Raw genomic sequence first — 19,635 nt, 5'->3', positions numbered from 1 at the left:
AGATGCTTCTTCTCACAGTTAGTTTTTCATCTGAATTCTTTCACACTCCACTCGCCCCCAATTGCGACTCCTTGTGACTCTTGGCAAAATGAAAGTCTGTCCATCATACTGGAGTTATCACAGGCCCTTCCTCAGGTTCTTAGCCAAGTGAAAAGGGAGCCTCGTTGCATTCCTGTCTCGGCCACCTCTTGTTTGCTTTGACCTGCGCATAGTCGTTACCCCCAGCAGATCTCTTTTGGCATTAGGAATCATTTCTTTAAGGTTGTAAAAAGTGAACTATTAAATCAGAGGACAAGTATTCTTTCAAGGCTTTTAAGTCACAGGCCACATGTAACTGGAGACAGTACTCTGTGGAAACTGTGCCTTGTGTTTTTATTGGCTGTCGGCCTGGGTTGTTCCAGACCCAGATCAAGCGGTTGTAGGTCAGCAAGCGCGTCAAAGTGTCTGCTTTTTCCCACTCCAGCCCTCGGCTGTGTCGAGCAAAAGGTTGACTCATCCGTGGAGGGGGGTCTCTTACGTCTCCCTGACTCAGATTCTGTATGGATCCAAAGGACATCCTGGGGTTGAGGAAGATACAAGGATATGTCACAGGGTTGCTAGCATTAGCTCGGGAAAATCACAAATTAGACTCCAACGGAGCAGGATTGGCTTAATGGATATGTTTGCCATGCAGGCTATGGTACGATTGTAAACAGACCATTTTGAACGATTTAGAGACACGCTAGTGACAGTTTCTTTGTCACGACCATCACCAGTGTTGGGAGCAAAGTGATCCAAAGAAACACGATTACTTTTAGCTGTAACGAGTACTGTAACAGATTATTGATAACATTTCGTTACTCAAATGTGGTTACAACATGGTGTCTTACTCAGTTACTTTTAAAAGCAGGCCATGTCTGATGTACTTTGACACTCGTGAAATGATATGTAAACCTCATCCCCTCAGCAAGACAACACTGAATCAAGTCAAACCATCTACAAATATATTTATGGTTGCATGGACTCTTTTCATAATGGAGGATTACTGACAAATTGATGCTATTACTCAAAAGATCCAGCACGTTGACTTCATTTATAAATTAAGGTAAGATAATAAAGTGTTTTTCCCCACTGTTTGGATATTGATTTCTTAACCTGCCAATCAAATGATGAAAATGTTTTAAAGTACACTGATTTGTAAATCTGGCTTTGCCTTTTAACAGACACAAATCTCACCACATGTTACAGAACTAAGTGCTTGAAGAATGTCGTCATTGAATACAAAGTGATTTGGTTCACTGGTTATTGATCCCTTAACCATCTAGTCATCGGGGCACCACTTCCAGTACAGGCTGCTTCTCCCATGCCTTTCCAAGCTGTTTTTTTGGGAAAGGGGTTTGATCTCCCATTTTAAACAAATATTGCTTTGAATGGAAACCAGTAGCAGGAGAAGCTTCCTCATCTGACTCAGATACAGCACCTTCATCATCTGGTTGCCATGTTTGTTGATGTAAAGTGTCTTCCTGATCTCCGGAGATGATACCAGATCCAAAATCAGCGGGGGAAAACTCGTTCATTCTGAGATTTTGAGTATCACATGGTAAAATGTGCATTGCAATATTAGTGGCTTCCTTATTTTTAATGAAAAACAAACTTTGGACAAGGAGCACCCGAGAAGTGTCTTTCTCTGAAAATGCTGTACATGTGTGCACTGATGTCTTTGGTTTGCAATATGTGCTCGACTATTACTTGTAAAACTCTAAGGAGTTAACATCTAAACCTTTCGAGGTTTTGATTTTTGTGTTAGTTAGAAGACGTGGTGAAACAAAATTTTCCCCTACCAAGTGAGATGTGGTCAGGGTATAGATCAGTGGTTCTGAACCTTGGTTTGATCAAACCCTAGGGGTTCGGTGAGTCAGTCTCAGCGTTTCGGTGGAGCCTACGCCGCGAAAGTGGTCGAACAATTAGGTTAGATATAACTTCACAAACTTTCCCCTCCTTGAGAACTGTGTAACTTTGAAGATGTATTTGGAATTGGTGAGATTTCTGTACCCATATAACTGAAACAAGCAATTGCTATGCACTTAGATAAGCTTTTGATGGATACTTCCATGCACAAGCCTCATGTACAGCATGGGTGAGACTGCCATTCAAGTTTAATGATGAGGCAACATAAGTCAATGATGAATACAATGAAGAAATCATTGAAATTCAGCAGAACCAGGTTCAACAGCTCTTCAGAAAAATAAAACTCTCAAAGTTTTGGTGTAAAGAAATGAATAAATATCCAAATATTGCAGAAAGCCCTGGCATTTTTTAATACCATATCTTTGAGAGCAATCCATTTTGAGGATGGTCAAAATAAAAACAACAAGAGGAACAGACTTTGTAGAGAAAATGGTATAAGAGTAGAACTTGACCAAGGTGAAGTTATGCATACCTTAAATGTTCTCTCAAAGGCAACAGCCAACGTCACACTGGTTTGCAGTTCTGTCATTAATTGTAATTCATACACTATGTGGGGTTAGTTCTGAACAGTTTATTTTGTGCACAGTAGAACAAATATATGTTATGTATAAAAAAATACAGATACAGTATGTCACAAAAGGGAGGTACGGCGGCTGTGCGGTAAGCGTGTTTGCGGCACAGTTCTGAGGTCATGGGATCAAATCCAGCTACCAGCTTTTCTGTGTGGAGTTTGCATGTTCTCCTCGTGCTTGTTTGGGTTTCCTCTGGGTACTCCGGTTTCCTCCTCTATTCCAAAAGTACATACATGTCAGGTTAATTGGCTAGTCCAAGTTGTCCCTAGGTATGTGTGAATGAGCGAGTGAGTTGTCTGTCCCTGTGTGTCCTGCAACTAGCTGGTAACCAGTTCAGGGTGTCCCTGCCCACTGCCCGGAGATAACTGGGATGGGCTACAGCGCCCAGCAACCCTACTGAGGATAAGCGGGACAGATAAAGGATGGATGGATGGATGGATGGATGTCACAAAAGTGAGTATGCACACATTTCCGCAGATATTATATTAAAATGTTAAATAATACATCACTAAAGAAACGTTGCTTTGACACAATGAAAGGTAGTATGAGAACAAAGGCCATGGCTTACTGAAAATATATCCTCCGGTCTGATGAAAACAAATATTAATTTATTTGGCTCAGATGGTATGAAGTATGTGTGGCGGCAACCAGGTGAGGAGTACAAACATGTTTGTGTCGTGCCTTAAGTCAAGCATGGTGTTAAGAATGTCATGGTTTGGGTCTGCATGAATGCAACTAGAATCCGGGAGTTGCATTTCATTAAGAGAAATACAAACTCAACTATGTACTGTGAAAAACTGGAGCACAGAAGGATCGCCTCCCTCCAGAAACTGGGTCGCCGGGCAATGTTTCAGCCTCACAATGACCCCAAATACTCTTCTAAGCTGAGCAAGGCTTTTGTAAAAGGGCTAAGGGTAAAGATGATGGACTGGTCAAGCATGTCTTTAGATCTAAATCAATATCGAACATCTTTGGGGCATCCTCAAGCGGAAGGTGTCGAAGCACAAGAGCTTGAATATCCCCCATCTCTGTCATCTTGTCATGGAAGAGTGGAAGAGGATTCCAGTGGCAATGTGTGAGACTCTGTTATCATCCATGGCCAGGAGAATTAAATTAATTTTGCAAAATCATGGTGGCCACACAAAATATTGAACTTCAGGAACTTTTACTTAACTCACTTTTGCTACCAAGGGTTTAGCTACTAATGGCCCTATTTTTTTTTAAATACATTTACCCTGCTATATAAGCTTTACACAGACTAAATGTGAGGGGTTTATTTACTTTTGTCACATACTGTATGAATATATATTTACTTTCATGAAGGTAGGATTTGGTGACCTCTGGTCTAGATGCCACTGTCTTCTGCTTTATATATACGGCGCACACAATTTAAAATGATAATCAATCCACAAAGAAATGACAGTTGAAAAGGAATCCAAATCACCTTGGTTTAGCTTTTTTCTGAGATGTTCCAACTCAACCCCCCACGAAGCTACCCCCTTCGTTCCTATCTAAACCTGTAGTAAAAAAAAAACATCTGGTTGTAATTAAAGCCTTGTACTCCCTCCCACAGCTTGTCGACCCCCTCCGGGTTCTTTCTTGCAATTTTTGTCCTTTTACCATCTCCTTCTAGAATTGGCTCTCCCCTCCCACACTACAAGCAACCCTTGAGTCGCTCCTCCTACCTCCCCTCTGAAGTTCTCCTGTCTGACACCGCTAATTTACCCTTCTCTTTCAACGGAACCTTGGCGAATGCATCATGAATGCACGTGAAAGCATGTGGGGCATCTCCTTGCTCCTATCACTGTTTCTGGGATGGGCTCGGGCCCAGGAGAGCAACTACACCAGGTGAGGTCACGCGAGAAGTTGCGCCTACAATTTCTTCTTTTTTGATTGGCTGCAGTTTGTTGATTTGTCGTCTACGATGTCTAAGCTACCAGATGTTTTGCCAGATTTTTATCACAGAGTGCAGTACGACTGTTTTGTTTTGGACATTGTCTTCACAATTTGGCAAGACAAAGTGGGCGTGTTTTTGCTGGAAATGACCTAAGTATAAAAAAGTTGTATTGAGGACTGCGAAAGTAATTCAATTAATTCGCAATTAATCAATTAAACTAAAATATCCATTGATTTATACATTCTCCAAATCCCCAAACTTTCAGCTTTCCATAATTACAGACAATTCCCTTTTCTAAATGTAACAGCCTTTTTCTACAAATATAACTGATCTCAACTGTGAGAATGCAGTTCATTTGAGTATAAATAGTTACTTACCAACTCTACCACTTTTCTCCTCTTAAAAACTCCAACCAATTTCCCCCCAAAATCAATCCCTTTTTAAAATTTAAACAACAAAAACTTGTCTCGAAACTAGCATTTTAGTTTAGGCTGCTTCATTTTGAGACTTTTTGTGTAAACCGCTTCAATACTCACATTCGATTTCCATTTTGGTCAAAGATTTCTTCTTCCAGTTTTAAACAAGCACATGTTGTTTTTTATTAAATATTTTGGAGTAAAAATAGAGTATGTGATCACATCTACTGATTTACATATTCTTACAGTTCATTAAATACTAATACCTATAATGTGATCAGTTTTTTATTTAAAAAGGTACTGTGTGTATCATTTAGTAGTGGTATAAAATTGTGTTTATTAAAAAAACAATATTGATTTAAATTACAAGCAAAAATACTGATAGGCAGTGAAATTTGTGTTTTTTTTACATAACATTAGCTTCATCAAGAAGTACCTGACATAATTATTGGCCATCTAGCTGCTACAGGTTCCCAAAAAGCTCAAAACGGCTTGGGGGAAAATATATGAAGTGAAACAGTGCGTTTTGGTAACTTATGGTCTCCGTAGTTTGTATTCTTTTCTGTGCTTTTTATCATTTGTTTTTGTTTGCACTACAGAATACAGTGAGGAGGTCCTATAATAGACACTCGTGTTTTGATTAGGCATAAAAACATTCAGTTTCTTCCCCAGGACCATCATCACAATAAACAAGTGTACACAACTGTGAACATATATATCTTGCGACATATTTGGGATTTTTTTTGTTGCAACTGAATGTTATAACGCTTCTTTTCATTGCAGTACTGTTACCATGTACGATATTTTCATTTCACTATTATCTTAAATTAGGTCACTCCTAAAGCACATGCTTTTATAAAGTTTGCTTGTTGATTCTGACAGTCTTTTATCTTATTCTTGTCTTTAAAAGTCTTTACTCAGTGTTTATTCTGGAGTGTCATGTCTTTCCCTATGTTGTTATCAATGACAAGGACAATTCAATTCAGATTCATCAGTCGACAGATGAATCAAATACTGAAATCGTCATTTGTTGCAGCCTTTAAAAAATTATTTGGTTCTCATTTGTCACCGAAAATGAACAAACACTAGACTATTGCATTCAGCACTTTCTAGAATGTAGCCCCCCATAAAGTGTCTGGCATTCATCGTTATCCTCAAAGTAACTTTACAAGGCAGACGCATTTTTTTCACTGACGTCCCACTGCAAATCTATTGATGCTCTTTTTTTAACAATTATCTTTGAACTAACACAAAAAATGTTTACGAAACTATAACCTTAACTATAAAACAGTCATTCACGAAAAATGAGTTTAATTGCTTTGTTTTCTTCTAAGTTAAAGTTTTTGGAATGCATCTCAATCTGAGCACAAGGGAGGTTGATTTTTTCCCGAAAATTCCACTGTTGAGCAATTGGCAAAAACAGTTTACAGTTTGAGACTCCCATTGGGGGTTTATGTAAATATTACAAAAGCAGCATGCCGAGTTGACGCATTTGTGCAATTCTTGCCTTTTTGCCAAAGCCTGCTAATCTTGTTGACTCATGACCTTCTCCCCAGGCCTGTCTTCCACTGCGGGGGATCGCTGGAGGCAGATTCAGGATTTGTCGGCAGCGAGGGCTTCCCGACTCATTACAAACCAAAGAGCAGATGCACCTGGACCATCACAGTAAGTCAGTTTGCCACAAGTTTAAACAACGTCCCCGTTTGTTTGACTAAACCTCTTGGGTTCTCACTAGGTCCCGGAAGGTAAAGTGGTCATGCTCACCTTTCGGATTTTTGACCTGGAAGCTGACTCAATGTGTCGCTACGACTACCTTGACGTTTACAACGGCGGATCTAACACGGTGCAGAAACTGGGCCGTTTCTGCGGGACGTTTCGGCCGGGTGCTCTTATTTCCACCACCAATGTTATGATGCTAGAGATGGTGACGGATGAAGAGACCAACGGGCGAGGATTTGTTGCCTACTTCAGTGGCGTAACGCCTTATGCTGAAGGTAGGTCCAGAAACTCTGCCAAAACCCAATTTTTTCTACTTGAATACAGAAGTTTTTCAGAATATTCAACAGAAAGTCCCCCAAAACCAACAATTGTTGATCCAAACCTAACAGGCAGTGACCCTAAGTACTACAAAAGCAACATGAAAATGCAGAGAAACGCACCCAAATCTACAAGAGAACTTGCAAGTGCAACTAAATTAAGAGGAAGTATTTATTAAGGGCATCGAAAGGCAGGATGTGATCATGAATTACCTCAAAGGCAACAGAATGTGACTAAAAGTGCCCCAAATCAACAGGAAGTCAGCTGCAAGTGACCTCCGAGTACTCCAAAACCAACAATTAGTCGCCAAAACCAGCAAGCGACCTAGAAGTGATGCAAAAAACAACAGGGAATGGCTTGGAAAGGCTGCAAAATCAACAGGAACTGACTCTTAAGTAACAAAAGTCAACAAGAAGTGACTTGAAAGTGAGCCTTACCCGACAGAAAGTGCGGCAAAAGCAACAGAAATGGCTTTCAAATGCACCCAAATCTGCAGGAGTACTTGCAAGTTCCTCAAAATTAAGAGAAAGTAGCCTGGAATTGCTACAACAACAAAAGGAAGTGGCCTGGAAAAGACACAAAATATCAGTGGTTTGCAAGTGCCCCAAAATTAACAGAAAGTGATTCAAAAAGTGATAATTTATTACCTCAAAACCAACAGTAATCTCCAGGAAGTGGCTTGAGAGTGCCCCAAAATCCACAGATTATGATTCTTCAAGGCCTCAAAAGCAAGAGGAAGTGATCATGAATGGCCTCAAAGGCAACATGATGTGACCTAAAAGTACCCCAAATCAACAGAAAATGAGTGACAAGTGTCCCAGAAACATAAAGTCAGCTCAAAGTGCCCCAAAACCAACAACATGTAACCCAAAACTGACAGCAAGTAACCCTGAAGTGTTACAAAAGCAACAAGAAGCATTCTGGAAAATAGTGCAAAATCTACAGGTAGTGACTTGTAAGTACCCCAGAATCAACAAGTAGTGACTTGGAAGTGCACCAAAAGCAACAGGAAATGTCCTCAAAAAGCCCCAATACGAACTGAAAATTGCACAAACTTGCTCCCAAATCATATGGAAGTGACCAGGACTTACTCTCAAGTCAAACCCGAATCAGCATAAAATAACCCACAACACAGGACCTAGTAATGCTGTCCCCAAGATTAACTGCAACTTCTATAAATACAGGAATTGACTTGCAAGTGTCCCAAAACCAACAGACGTTCTTAGAAAGTGACATCAAATTAACAGGAAGTCACTTAAGAGCGCCCCAAAATAAACAGGAAGTCCCTCAAGAGTGGCTAAAACCAAACAGGAACTCCTTCTGGAGTGGCTAAAAATAACATTTATTAACTCTAAAGTACACCAAAGTCAGAGGAAGTGATTCTATATTGACTGAAAATTAATAGGAAGTTACTTTAGAGTGCAACCAAATTAATAGGAAGTGACCTGGAACTTCAAAACAGGAATTGACATGCAAATGTCCTAAAACCAACGTGAATAGACTCTAGATTGCCACCAAAATAATAGGACGTCACTCTGGAGCAGATGTGTCAAACTCAATTACACAAAGGGCCAAAACTCAAAGCCACACCTTTGGTCGCTGGATGAACAGGATAAATATTTATTCAATACACTCAGACTTGACTTTCTTTTAAACATAAATATGAACTTAAAACAGTTAGGAATAGTATCCCAGAATAAACAAACCTAAACATTAGATAACTTATAAAATGTTGCTCTTCATAGGGATATCTTCTGTCAAAACGATACCAATTAAAATATGAAAAAAAAAGTCAAGTCAAGTCATTTTTATTTGTATAGCTCCTAATCACAAAGAGTCTCAAAGGCCTTCACAGGTTATTACACAGACTATTTTTTCAGACTATTACTACACCATCCCCTGATCTGGAACCAACATGGGGGCAAGGAAATCTAAATCCAATTTGTGCTTTTCACCTTGGGATTTTGCTTTGGTGAAAAACGTGTGCTGGATCCTCATATTATTCTTTAACTCTTCAACTTTCTTTGTCTTCTGCTCTACATTCAGGTTTTTCAGTTTATTCTGATGTTTTGTCTTGTTGTGCCGTTTTGCATTAAATTCCTTTATCAGGGCCACATTAGCTCCACAGAGAAGCAAAGTCCGTTTACAATTATTTAGCCTCCTCGGTTTTGAAAGGCTGTTTTGTGAATCAACTTTTTACTCGGCCATTGTGAGAATTTAGCATCCACGTATTACACATAAGCAGAAATGTCACCCTGCTTTTCTCCAATAAGCCTTCCATTACATGTAAATGTAAATGGTCTGCATTTATATAGCGCTTTTCAAGTCAATGAAAACCTCCCGAAGCGCTTTACAATTTGCTTCACTTTTTCCCTTTTTACACTCTAACTAACCGATAATAGTGTCAACCATGCAAGGAAACTACCTCAGTGTCTTGCCCAAGGACACTTCGACATATGACTTGGAGGAGCCGGGAATCAAAGCTGCGACCTCTTGATCCCAAAACAAGCGCTCTACCTCCTGAGCTAATGCCGCCCTATCGTGATAAATAGAAGTTAGTCCCTGTACGTCACATCTCCGCTTCTTGACACTAAAGAATCACTAATAATTTTACTTTTCGGTCTTGTTTGTCAGTAGATAGTTTTAAAAGTGTCTGCCCTCATTATGTTACAGCTAACTCGATTGATGCAGGAACATTTTCAGGAAGTCTTGTGACGACAGCAGAAGCGCTGCATTGTGCGATCTGTAGTTCGAGAGTTATCAGCGTTACATAGAGGCGCGCCATCATAGTATATTTATATAAAATTATTTTACGGGCTGGATATAATTCTACACTGGGCCGGATGTGGCCTGCTAGTTTGACATCGATACCCTAGAGCACAGGTGTCAAACAGGCGGCCCGCGGGCCAGATCAGGCCCGCTAAGGGAATGAATCCGGCCCGTGAGACAACACTCAGAGAAGCGCAAGAGAAAAACAAACTGCAGGTTGAAATATGTCAACTTGATGTTGCCAAAGCCAGGTGCCTCGAACAAAGACACTGGACTTGTATTTATTTCTCTCTCTCTCTCTCTCTCTCTCTCTCTCTCGCTCTCTCTCTCTCTTTCTTTTCCACCCCTTTTCTCCCACTCTCTGTCTCTGTCTCTTTCACTCTCCGTGTCTCTCTTTTTCTCTTCCTTTGTTGCTCTTTGTCTCTTTCTCTCTCTCTGTCTTTTTAACTAATTTTGCTCTAATTTCCTTTTTTCCTTTTCTCTCTTTTCTCTTTCTCGCTTCCTACCCTTTGTGCTTTCTTTTCTCTTTTCTCTCCTTCTGTCTTTTTTCTTCTCTTTGGATTTCCTTCTTCCTCTCCCTTTCTTTCCCCCTCTCTCATGACTTCTCTTTTTATCTCTTTTGTTTCCCACGCTCTTTCCCTCTCTCTTTTTTTCTTTCTTTGTCCCACCCTCTCTCTTTTTCCCTCCCTCTTTCTCATATTTCTTTATCTCTCTTTTTCTTTCTCTTTAATCTACTAGTCCAGCCCCCGACAGAATATTTGTTCTATCGTGAGGCCCCCGAGTTAAAATGAGTTTGACACCTCTGCCCTAGAGTGTCAGGAAGTCACTCTATGGTGGACCCAAAAAAATAACATGTATCCACTCTCAGTGCCGCAAAATCAAGAGGAAATGATTTTGGAGTCTCTAAAATTGGATAGAAAGTCACTTTTAAGTGCAACCAAATCAACAGGAAGTTACTCCGGAGTTCCCCAAAAATAACTGGAAGTGACTAGGAAATAGCCTATAAAAACAGGAAGTTACTCTGAAGTGCACCATCATCACGCCTTTGTGTCCCAAAAGTAACAGAAGGTGATATACTAGCACCCCAAAGTCAACAGGAAAACACCCAATGAAAGTATCACAGTATCAACAGGAAGTGACCTGGAAGGCTGCAAATTACCCAAGAGTAACAGTTCATGGCTTTAAATTCCTCCAACGCAAACAAAAGTGAGGTAAAACTAACACAAAGTGTCCTAACAGTGCTTCAAAATCAACAGAAAGTGACCCACAAAGTTACAGGAAATGGTCCTAAAATGCCTAAAAGTCAAGCAGAATAGTCTGGAAAATATACTTTCAATCAAAACAGGTGTATCTTTAAATGTCATCCATACACAGTCACCATGCGCATGAGAGAACACGGTATTTTTTGGGAACAATCACAGATCTACCTTAAAATTTCTTCTGGTTTTGTGGCTGGATTTAGATCAGCAGTTCTGTGGTGGCAAGATGACAAAATCTCAGGGAGAGATCATGACGCCAAACTGGCCCAACAAGAAGTATCCACCAGGAACCAGCTGCTCTTGGCTCATTACCGTGGAATCTGACAAGGTTTACCACATACGCTACCGTTCAAAAGTTTGGGGTCACTTAGGCAATTTTATGTTTTCCGTTAAACACTTTTATTTAGCAAAAGAGTTGTCCATTCTCTGTGTTCTTTTGCCCATGTTATTTTTTTATTTTGTTGGCCAGTCTCAGAAATGGCTTTTTCTGTCGACACTATTTAACAAAACTGCTCGCTGAGGACCTGTAAAGCGTCTATTTCTCAAACTAAAGACTCTAATATATTTTTTTTCTTTCTACTCTGTTCACTGAAGGGAGTAGTATACACCGTTGTAGGAAATCTTCAGTTTCTTGGCAATTCCTTGCATGGAATGGCCTCTGTTTCTTTGGTCAGGAAAGGACTTTTCAAGTTCTATATTTGAAGACCTGTAAAGCTTCTATTTCTCAAACTAGAGACTCTGATGTACTTTTCTTCATGTTGGTTTTGCAGCGGGACGTCTCAGTTCTCTTTCTTCTTTGTGCTGTTCACTAAAGGGATTAGTATACACCGTTGTAGGAAATCTTCAGTTCCTTGGCAATTCCTTGCATGGAATGGCCTCTATTTCTTAGAATAGGAAAGGACTGTCAAGTTCTGCATTTGAAGACCTGTAAAGCGTCTATTTTTCAAACTAGAGACTGTAATGTACTTTTCCTTCTTGTCTGGTTTTGCAGCGGGATGTCCCGGTTTTCTTTCTACTCTGTGCTGTTCACTGAAGGGAGTAGTACACAATGTTGTCAGAGCTCCTCAGTTTCTTTGTAATTTCTTGCATGGAATAGCCTCCATTTCTTAGAACAGGAATATACTTCCATGCTCTGCATCCGAAGACTTGTAAAGCATCTATTTCTCAAACTAGAGACACCAATGTACTTTTCCTCCCACTTGGTTTTGCAGCGGGACATCCCACTTCTCTTTCTTCTCTGTTTGTGCTGTTCACTGAAGGGAGTAGTATACACCGTTGTAGGAGATGTTCAGTTTCTGGACAATTTTTTTGCACAAAGTAATCTCTAGTTTTTCGAACAGAAATTGACTGTCAAGTATTGCGTGAAAGTTTTCTTTTTTTCTAGCCATTCAGAACGTTTAATCACACCCACAAACGTGATGCTCCATATACTGGACTAGCTCGAAGGAAGGTCGTTTTTTTTAGCTTCTCTAACCAGCTACACTATTTTCAGCTGTGTTAAGATAATTGCCCAAGAGGTTTCTAATCAATCATGTCAAGTCAAGACAAGACAAGTCAAGTCAAGTCAAGTCAAGTCAAGTCAAATTTATTTATATAGCCCTTAATCACAAAAATGTCTCAAAGGACTGCACAGGATTACAGTTACAAAATTACACAATTACCTGATCTTAAACCAGCATGCGGGCAAGGAAAAACTCAAAAACCTCAGTGTGAGGAGAAAAGAGAAACCTTGAGAAAGGACCTCACACGTGGTAATCCCCCTTCCAGGATTGACCAGGGTGAATTACAATTAGCATTACTGTACACATAATAGTAAACATTAGGTAAGATGTTGAAAATGTCCGGAAAGTGCATGACATCAACGACGCCCCCAGCCTGCAAACCAGTCCAGAAAGTCTATGACGGCCATGATGCTGCCTCCCGTCTCTGCCAGCTGGTAAATGTAGGGGTTGACATGCTGCAGGTCAGACGCCGGTCCGCTGACCCATCCCAAATCATCCTTCTCCTTCGTATCAGCCAGGCAGGCGTCGGAAAAAGACAGGACAAAACAGAATATGAGGTGGGCATCAATCATATGCTTTGGAATAGTAGTGTGTCTTAAGCCTCGATTTAAAAACTTCCGTTGAGGTTGCAGATCTTATCTCCAGAGGCAGGGCGTTCCATAACACCGGGGCCCGGATGGAGAACGCTCTCGAGCCCGCAGACTTCTTGGCTCTCGGAGTCACGAGTAGACCGGCATTTTCCGAGCGCAGACTCCGTGCAGGAACATAGGGGGAAATCAAATCGGAGAGATAAGAGGGTGCAAGCCCATGCAAACATTTATATGTTAATAAGAGAACCTTAAAGTCACATCTTAAGTGGACTGGGAGCCAGTGCAAGTTGGCCAATATAGGAGTAATATGCTCAAACTTTTTGGTCCTAGTCAAAAGTCTAGCTGCCGCATTCTGAACCAGCTGCAAACTTTTAATGCTAGACATCGGGAGACCAGAAAGCAATACATTACAGTAATCAAGCCGAGAAGTAATAAACGCATGAATTAAAATCTCTGCATCTGATTGGGACAGCATCGAACGAATCTTCGCAATATTACGGAGGTGGTAGAAAGCTATTCTAGTAATATTTTTCACGTGTAACTGAAACGACAGATTAGGATCAAATATAACACCTAGATTTTTGACCGAGTCACTATGGGTGATATTACATTTGTCTAGGTTCAGGGTAGTGTTTGAAAACAACTGACGACAGTGAGCTGGACCAATAATCAACATTTCAGTTTTTTCTGGGTTAAGGCGTAAACAATTATTTGACATCCATCTTTGAATCTCAGTAAGGCAAGCCTCCAGATTTCTAAAACTTAAATGTCCAGTTTTTTCCAGTGGCACATACAGTTGAGTGTATATCATTACTTTTCTAATGCATGTAGCAAACACAATACACTATTAGAACATTGGAGTGCTGCTTGTGGGAAACAGGCCTCTATACCCCATGTAGATATTCCATTAAAAACTGACATTTAAAGCTACAGTAGTCATTTACCACGTTAACACTATATGGGGTGTATCTCTGATTAGTTTCATGTTATCTTCGTTGAAAAAAACAGTGCTTCTCCACCAAAAATAAGGACATTTGCAAGCAACCCTAAACTTTTAAACGGTATTATACATTAATTCCACGTTTTGGGCGGGCTTTTTAATCATTTCTCCTTGGCTTCCAGGTTATCCATGTTAAATTTGGTAAATTTGTCCTGGAGGCGGATACCTACTGCCGCTTCGACTACGTTGCTTTCTTTGACGGCGGCGAGAGAGACAACTCACGCCTGATTGGAAAATATTGTGGCGATAAAGCCCCAAAGTGAGCGTTACAAAACTGATTGAAATCTACAGTGTGATGCAAATCAGCTGACAATTTTGTTTTTTCTTCCTCCGTGCAGTCCGATCACCACCAGCGGTAACGTGCTTCTCGTCCAGTTTGTGTCCGACCTCAGCGTGACGTCTGACGGCTTCCTGGCCACCTATTCAAGCATCCCCCGTGGCTCCGACCCAGCGCTAGCGCACGGTTCTGATACCAGGTCGGTTCCGGCGAGACGGCCTGCAGTCAAACCCACTCCGGAGGTGCCGCGACCCGTCGCACCAGTCCGACATGTGGACCCTCCGGAACCGGAACCGACCAAGCCCAAACCCGTCAGGCCTACGAATGGACGCGGAACCTCGGGCCAGGACAGGAGAGTGGTTGACTCGAAGCCAAACGGAGGACGAGCTGGTGAGAGAAGCCACGTCTTGGACTAATTCAAAGGAGTGATAAACTAGTTGTTGAGTGATAAACTAGACCGAAAATTCCAGACTACAAGACGCTTCTTTTCGTGATTTCCATCATTATAACAATTATAACAAAACATTCCAAAAACAAAACTCATCGGACTGTACTGACTAAAATTCAGAGGCCCGCACAATTCCAACAGCACTTGTTGTGCCATGCGTATAATCTTAAGCTCTCCCATCCCTTGCGCACATGACAAAGTGATGGGGAGGAAATTAAGCATATTTAATACTAATACTTGACTAATACCAAAAAAAATGATATTAAAATATGGCAGTACAGCGGCGCAGTGGTTAGCACGTGTGCGGCACAATTCTGAGGTCATGAGATTGAACCTTCCTGTGTGGAATTTGCATGTTCCAGTTCAGGGTGTCCCTTGCTTACTGCCTGAAATAGCTGGGATAGGCTCCAGCACCCCCTGCAACCTTACTGAGGATAAGTGGTGCAGATAATGGATGAAAGGATGCATATTTGGTAGAACATACATCAACCTTATGTCTCTGGTTTTTCCACTAAAAAAATTCAAGTAACAAACAATGAATATATTAACCACAAAAGGGCACTCAAGGACCACTCTGTTTCTCAAAGGCAGAACAGTAACCATATGCAGTTTCATTTATTGTAAGTATGCATATGCAATCGTATCCACTGTATTTTCCAGTAGCTCAGGAGATAAAGCGCTAGTGGCAGGTTCAATCCCGGCTCCTCAGAGTTATACGTCGAAATGTCTTTGGGCAAGGATAAGCGGTAAAGAAAATGAATGAATGAAAATCATAATATATGTTGGAACTACTTACTAACAGAGGGGGGTATGCGATAATTACAGGGCTGACAGTTCAGACTGATTACCGCCTAATACGACGTCACAGTTTTTGGCCCGATAGGACTCACATACCCGATAATTAGTCACCTGCTGCCATTTTAAAATAATTAATTAGCTGACACTCCCTATTAGAAAGATAACAAGCATTTATAATTCAATATTTTTTAATGGAGTATTATCAATACTTGGTCTACTCTCTATCACTTTGCATGTGCGCAAGGGATGAGAGATCTTAAGATCAGTCGAATGGCTTAGTGTGTGTACATGCTGTTATGATTGTAAAGGGCTTATAAATGTTGGTCAGTTAATCAGTTAATACACTGAGTATTGTATTTAGAGTATTTTTGTCACACTTCCATGTATACATACGTTAATAACAATTTAAATAACATTGACTGCTGCGCTAGATGTTTAAGATTGACTGCTGCAGTGCACAGTCTCTTAACCGTGGAGCAATGTTACTTTGCTGTACTAGACATTTGCCTGCAGATTTTTTTCTAAACATAAGAAATGGAGGTGAATACGTTTATTTTTTCTGGCTGTTTAAACTTGCAGCTTAAAATCAGCTTCAGCTTGTACAGTAACAAAATTGGGGTTTTTACTTAAATTAACGCACACGGTTTTTAATCAGGTGCGCTCTATAGTCTGGAATTTACGGTAATTCATTCATTTAATCATGTACTTTTTTTGTAGCCGCTCAGAATCCACAGTGTGCCAAAGCGTGTAAAAGGGATGGAACTATCAAGCCAAGTTTCTGTGCCAGCGAATTTGGTAAGTTTGCCACATTCAAATTTCAGGTTAAATAGTCAAAGGGGACAGTGTGAATATGATATAAGCTCATTTATTTGTAAATCTGACCGGGCTCACCTGACACGGACCCAAATGCATATCACTGGTAGAACCGGAGGTTATTATATTTGGAAAATCTTAACAATTTGTTCCATTTTATACAAAACAACCCAGGAAATTTCATCGAATTTATGCAAGCAGCTATTTGGGCTAACCTTATCCGTTTTGTTCCCAGTCATAACCGGCAAGGTAACCTCTCTGGCTCCCGGGCCCCGGGGCACGCTCCTCATCGGGGTGTCCCTAATCAGGACGTACAAAGCAGGTCGACTCAGCATCACGCAAGTGGGGGAAACCATGTCCGTTCGATTGGTGTCGCAATGCAGGAAATGCCCGTTGCTTAGAAGAGGTAAACACACGTCAACCCTCACCCTAACCCTAACCCGCGTTAACCGATTTATTTGGCTGCAGGCGCCAACTACATCATCATGGGCCAAGTGGATGAAGATGGCCGTGGCAGCCTACGACCCGGGGCCTTCACAGCTCCATACAAAGCCCCGCACCACAAATTGTTGACAAACATTAATAACCAGCCATGCTAATTCGATGCTTGTCTGCACAACATCAAATCAGAGAGAAACTTTATATATCGTGGAAAAACATAACAGGAATTTTATAACCCACAAAAGGAACAAAAGTCTTTAAACGGGCAGTGTATAATCATTGCAGTGTTGGGCGCGTTACTGAAAAATCTTACTCCTAGATTTGGCCTCTCAGATATTAGATATTAGAAGGCTTAAGCTGACTTACTAGGTTGCTGTGACCTTCTTTGCTAGGCGCCTTCCTATCTGGAAGCACTCTTGCATACATTGTCCAGTTTCAACCAGTTAAGACCATTGATTCACACGTTGGCACAAGGAACATGGAACCGATCATATTTCTTAGCCTGTGCAATCTTGAGAGCTTACAAATTAACACTCAGTCGAGACACTACATATCAAATTTGTCTCTGGGCTTCAAACCACTTGGAGATTTCCTTCTCTATTTCCAGGTACATGTTTTTCTCCAGCCATATGTATTGCAAAAATAATTTTACAAATAAAAATGCCAAAATTCAGTGCACTTTTACTGTAAATTCTGTGCTCAAGTTTGCCCCCATTGATTTCCCCATAGTTTGTTCTTTCGGTACAAGCCACGCACCCCTCCCGAGCGCTGCCTAACATTTTCTACTGGTGACACACAACCAAATATACACGTATAAGCTAACTCCCTGATTTCAGTATTTGATTTTACAGTTGTTTACTGGGCTAAGATCTTAGTATATACTGTAAGGAGAATATCTATATGAGGGGAAATTAAACCCGTCTTTTCTTGAGAAAGTGCTACCATAACTCTATTCAGCTGTATTTTGAAAGTAAGTACATGCACCCTTCAGGGATTAAATTTACCGGATCGGGTTACCTAGAGTATGTGACTATGTAATTCAAGCAAGAGTACACAACAATCATCAGAAACTATAATTAGCAGTCTGCATAAAATAGTGGAATAACGTAGCAACACATCAAGTTGTAACAACAGTAGAGTTACAAAATTCTACTGATAAAGAGTACTTGTTGCCTTAATTTACAACTGGCTGTATTAAGTAGTGCAACCAAAAACGAGTACAAAAAAGCACAGGGAATAATACAAACTACAGAAACTTCATGTGACCAAACCACATTCCATTTTTCTTTTCATTTTTTTCACAAATTGTTGCTTTTTGGGAGCATCCTTACCCTCAGCTCCTACTTGGTGCCTCAAACTATGTAAAATAAATAGAAATTCCATTACCTACAAAGTTGTTGTTTTTTTCAAACGCAATTTTATATGACAGTTCATGTATTTTTGCTTATCATTTACATAAATATTGTTAAGTTTTATCACTTCTCGGAGGTTCTAAATAATACACACTTACCCTTTAAACGTTGTTTGTAATTTATGTATGAATAAACAGTTTTTAATATATTTGTGTCACTCGTTGTGTTAAGAGCTTTTTGACATCTAGTGGCGGAAAAGGGTAAGCGCATAAATGAGTCCAAATGGATATATTATCAATTAACTTTTATTATTTTATGATTTGGCCAAGTTAGGTGGAATCACCCTTAGTCCTGAAAATTAGAAATTGTATGTATTAATTATACATACAATTTATAATTGTATTCTATTATATACTGTAAAAGTCAAAACAGTTTGGGAGTTATGTGGAAGGAAGGTAAAGGTTATTTGCTGACCCGTGTTAAAGGGACAGTGTGTAGTATTTGACCATAAGATGTCACTGTATTTTTAATGCAACCAAAAACGAAGGCTTAAACGCACAAGGAAGAATACAAACTTCTAACACTCAAAGTAACCCAAATCAACAATTTTACCTATTAGTGTGAAGCCAAGGTTTTTAGGGTAGTGCAATTTCATGTTTTGCATGTCTAGGATATACTGCACATTCTGTAACTCAATTGATTTTAACAGTTTCAGTTTTGAAAAAGGATAAAATTCACCTTTTGCTTCATACACTAAACTTCATCTTTGGGTTTGGACGAGCACAAAGCAGTTTCTGTTTTACTGTTAGTTGAGTATCGGTAAATTCTTATTTTACTTTAGTTCATATTTTTGGGGCAATGATTAGAGTAGTACTATGCAAAGCCAAGATTTTTAAGGTAATGCAATTTCATTTTCATGTCCAGTACATTTCACATGTTTTGTAATAAACTTAACTCCAACTTTTTCAGTTTTGAGGCAAGATAGGATACAATTTTTGTGGGTTAACCAACCCCTTGAATACCTTTCCCTTCTAACAATAGATTCTCTACTTGAGATAGAAAAAAGGGAGTCACGTTCACCTGGGGAAGAGTACATTTAATATTTAATAAGAAGAGCAGCTGACTGGAGCTAGCAGGAGATGTTAGTCTTTTTATCAGGGGCCAACTGACCCAACTCGGGCTTAGAGGGTGAGTGAATAAAAACCGAGTGTTCTTGTGCTGAATAAATGCTATAACTTGGCCACCGGAGGGCAGTATCAACTTTGAATAGCGTGGTGAGTTGGTTTAGGTGTAAAGCTGCATTCACTGTTAAAACAAACCAGTTAACTCACTCATGCCGAACGTGATAAAAATCTCCATTGACTGTAAAGAAATGTGATGTGTCTAGAAAAGATCCCTTGTCATCCGTGCTTATAATATGTAGGGTAGGTTACTATTGTAGGCTGAATGATAAAACATAATACTGTCAGGACCAGAACGGAAACGGGACTGAGTTACGTTACGTTCCTCACAAGTTT

The 19,635-nt window shown here is 40.2% G+C and overlaps 1 protein-coding gene across 1 annotated transcript; it reads left to right on the top strand.

Annotated features, from left to right (window-relative positions):
* Positions 1-4,191: 4,191 nt before the first annotated feature.
* pcolcea (procollagen C-endopeptidase enhancer a) lies at positions 4,192-18,326 on the top strand. Its single transcript, XM_088321466.1, has 9 exons — positions 4,192-4,367; positions 6,389-6,497; positions 6,568-6,826; positions 11,101-11,225; positions 14,112-14,248; positions 14,328-14,656; positions 16,230-16,307; positions 16,561-16,731; positions 16,794-18,326. The coding sequence occupies exons 1-9, from the start codon at positions 4,279-4,281 to the stop codon at positions 16,922-16,924; spliced, it is 1,428 nt and encodes a 475-aa protein (XP_088177592.1). The 5' UTR covers positions 4,192-4,278; the 3' UTR covers positions 16,925-18,326.
* Positions 18,327-19,635: the final 1,309 nt, after the last annotated feature.

This window comes from Urocampus carinirostris, chromosome 17, assembly GCF_059441175.1.
Source record: "Urocampus carinirostris isolate Australia breed hairy pipefish chromosome 17, RoL_Ucar_1.0, whole genome shotgun sequence".
NCBI lineage: Eukaryota > Metazoa > Chordata > Actinopteri > Syngnathiformes > Syngnathidae > Urocampus > Urocampus carinirostris.
Note: the sequence above shows the minus strand (reverse complement) of the source record. Positions and strands in the feature narration are given on the sequence as shown.

Coding starts and splice junctions, on each gene's coding strand:
- pcolcea (XM_088321466.1), top strand. CDS start 4,279: ATGAATGCACGTGAAAGCATGTGGGGCATCTCCTTGCTCCTATCACTG. Junction 6,498..6,567: donor GATGCACCTGGACCATCACA/GTAAGTCAGTTT, acceptor GGTTCTCACTAG/GTCCCGGAAGGTAAAGTGGT. Junction 6,827..11,100: donor CGTAACGCCTTATGCTGAAG/GTAGGTCCAGAA, acceptor GGCTGGATTTAG/ATCAGCAGTTCTGTGGTGGC.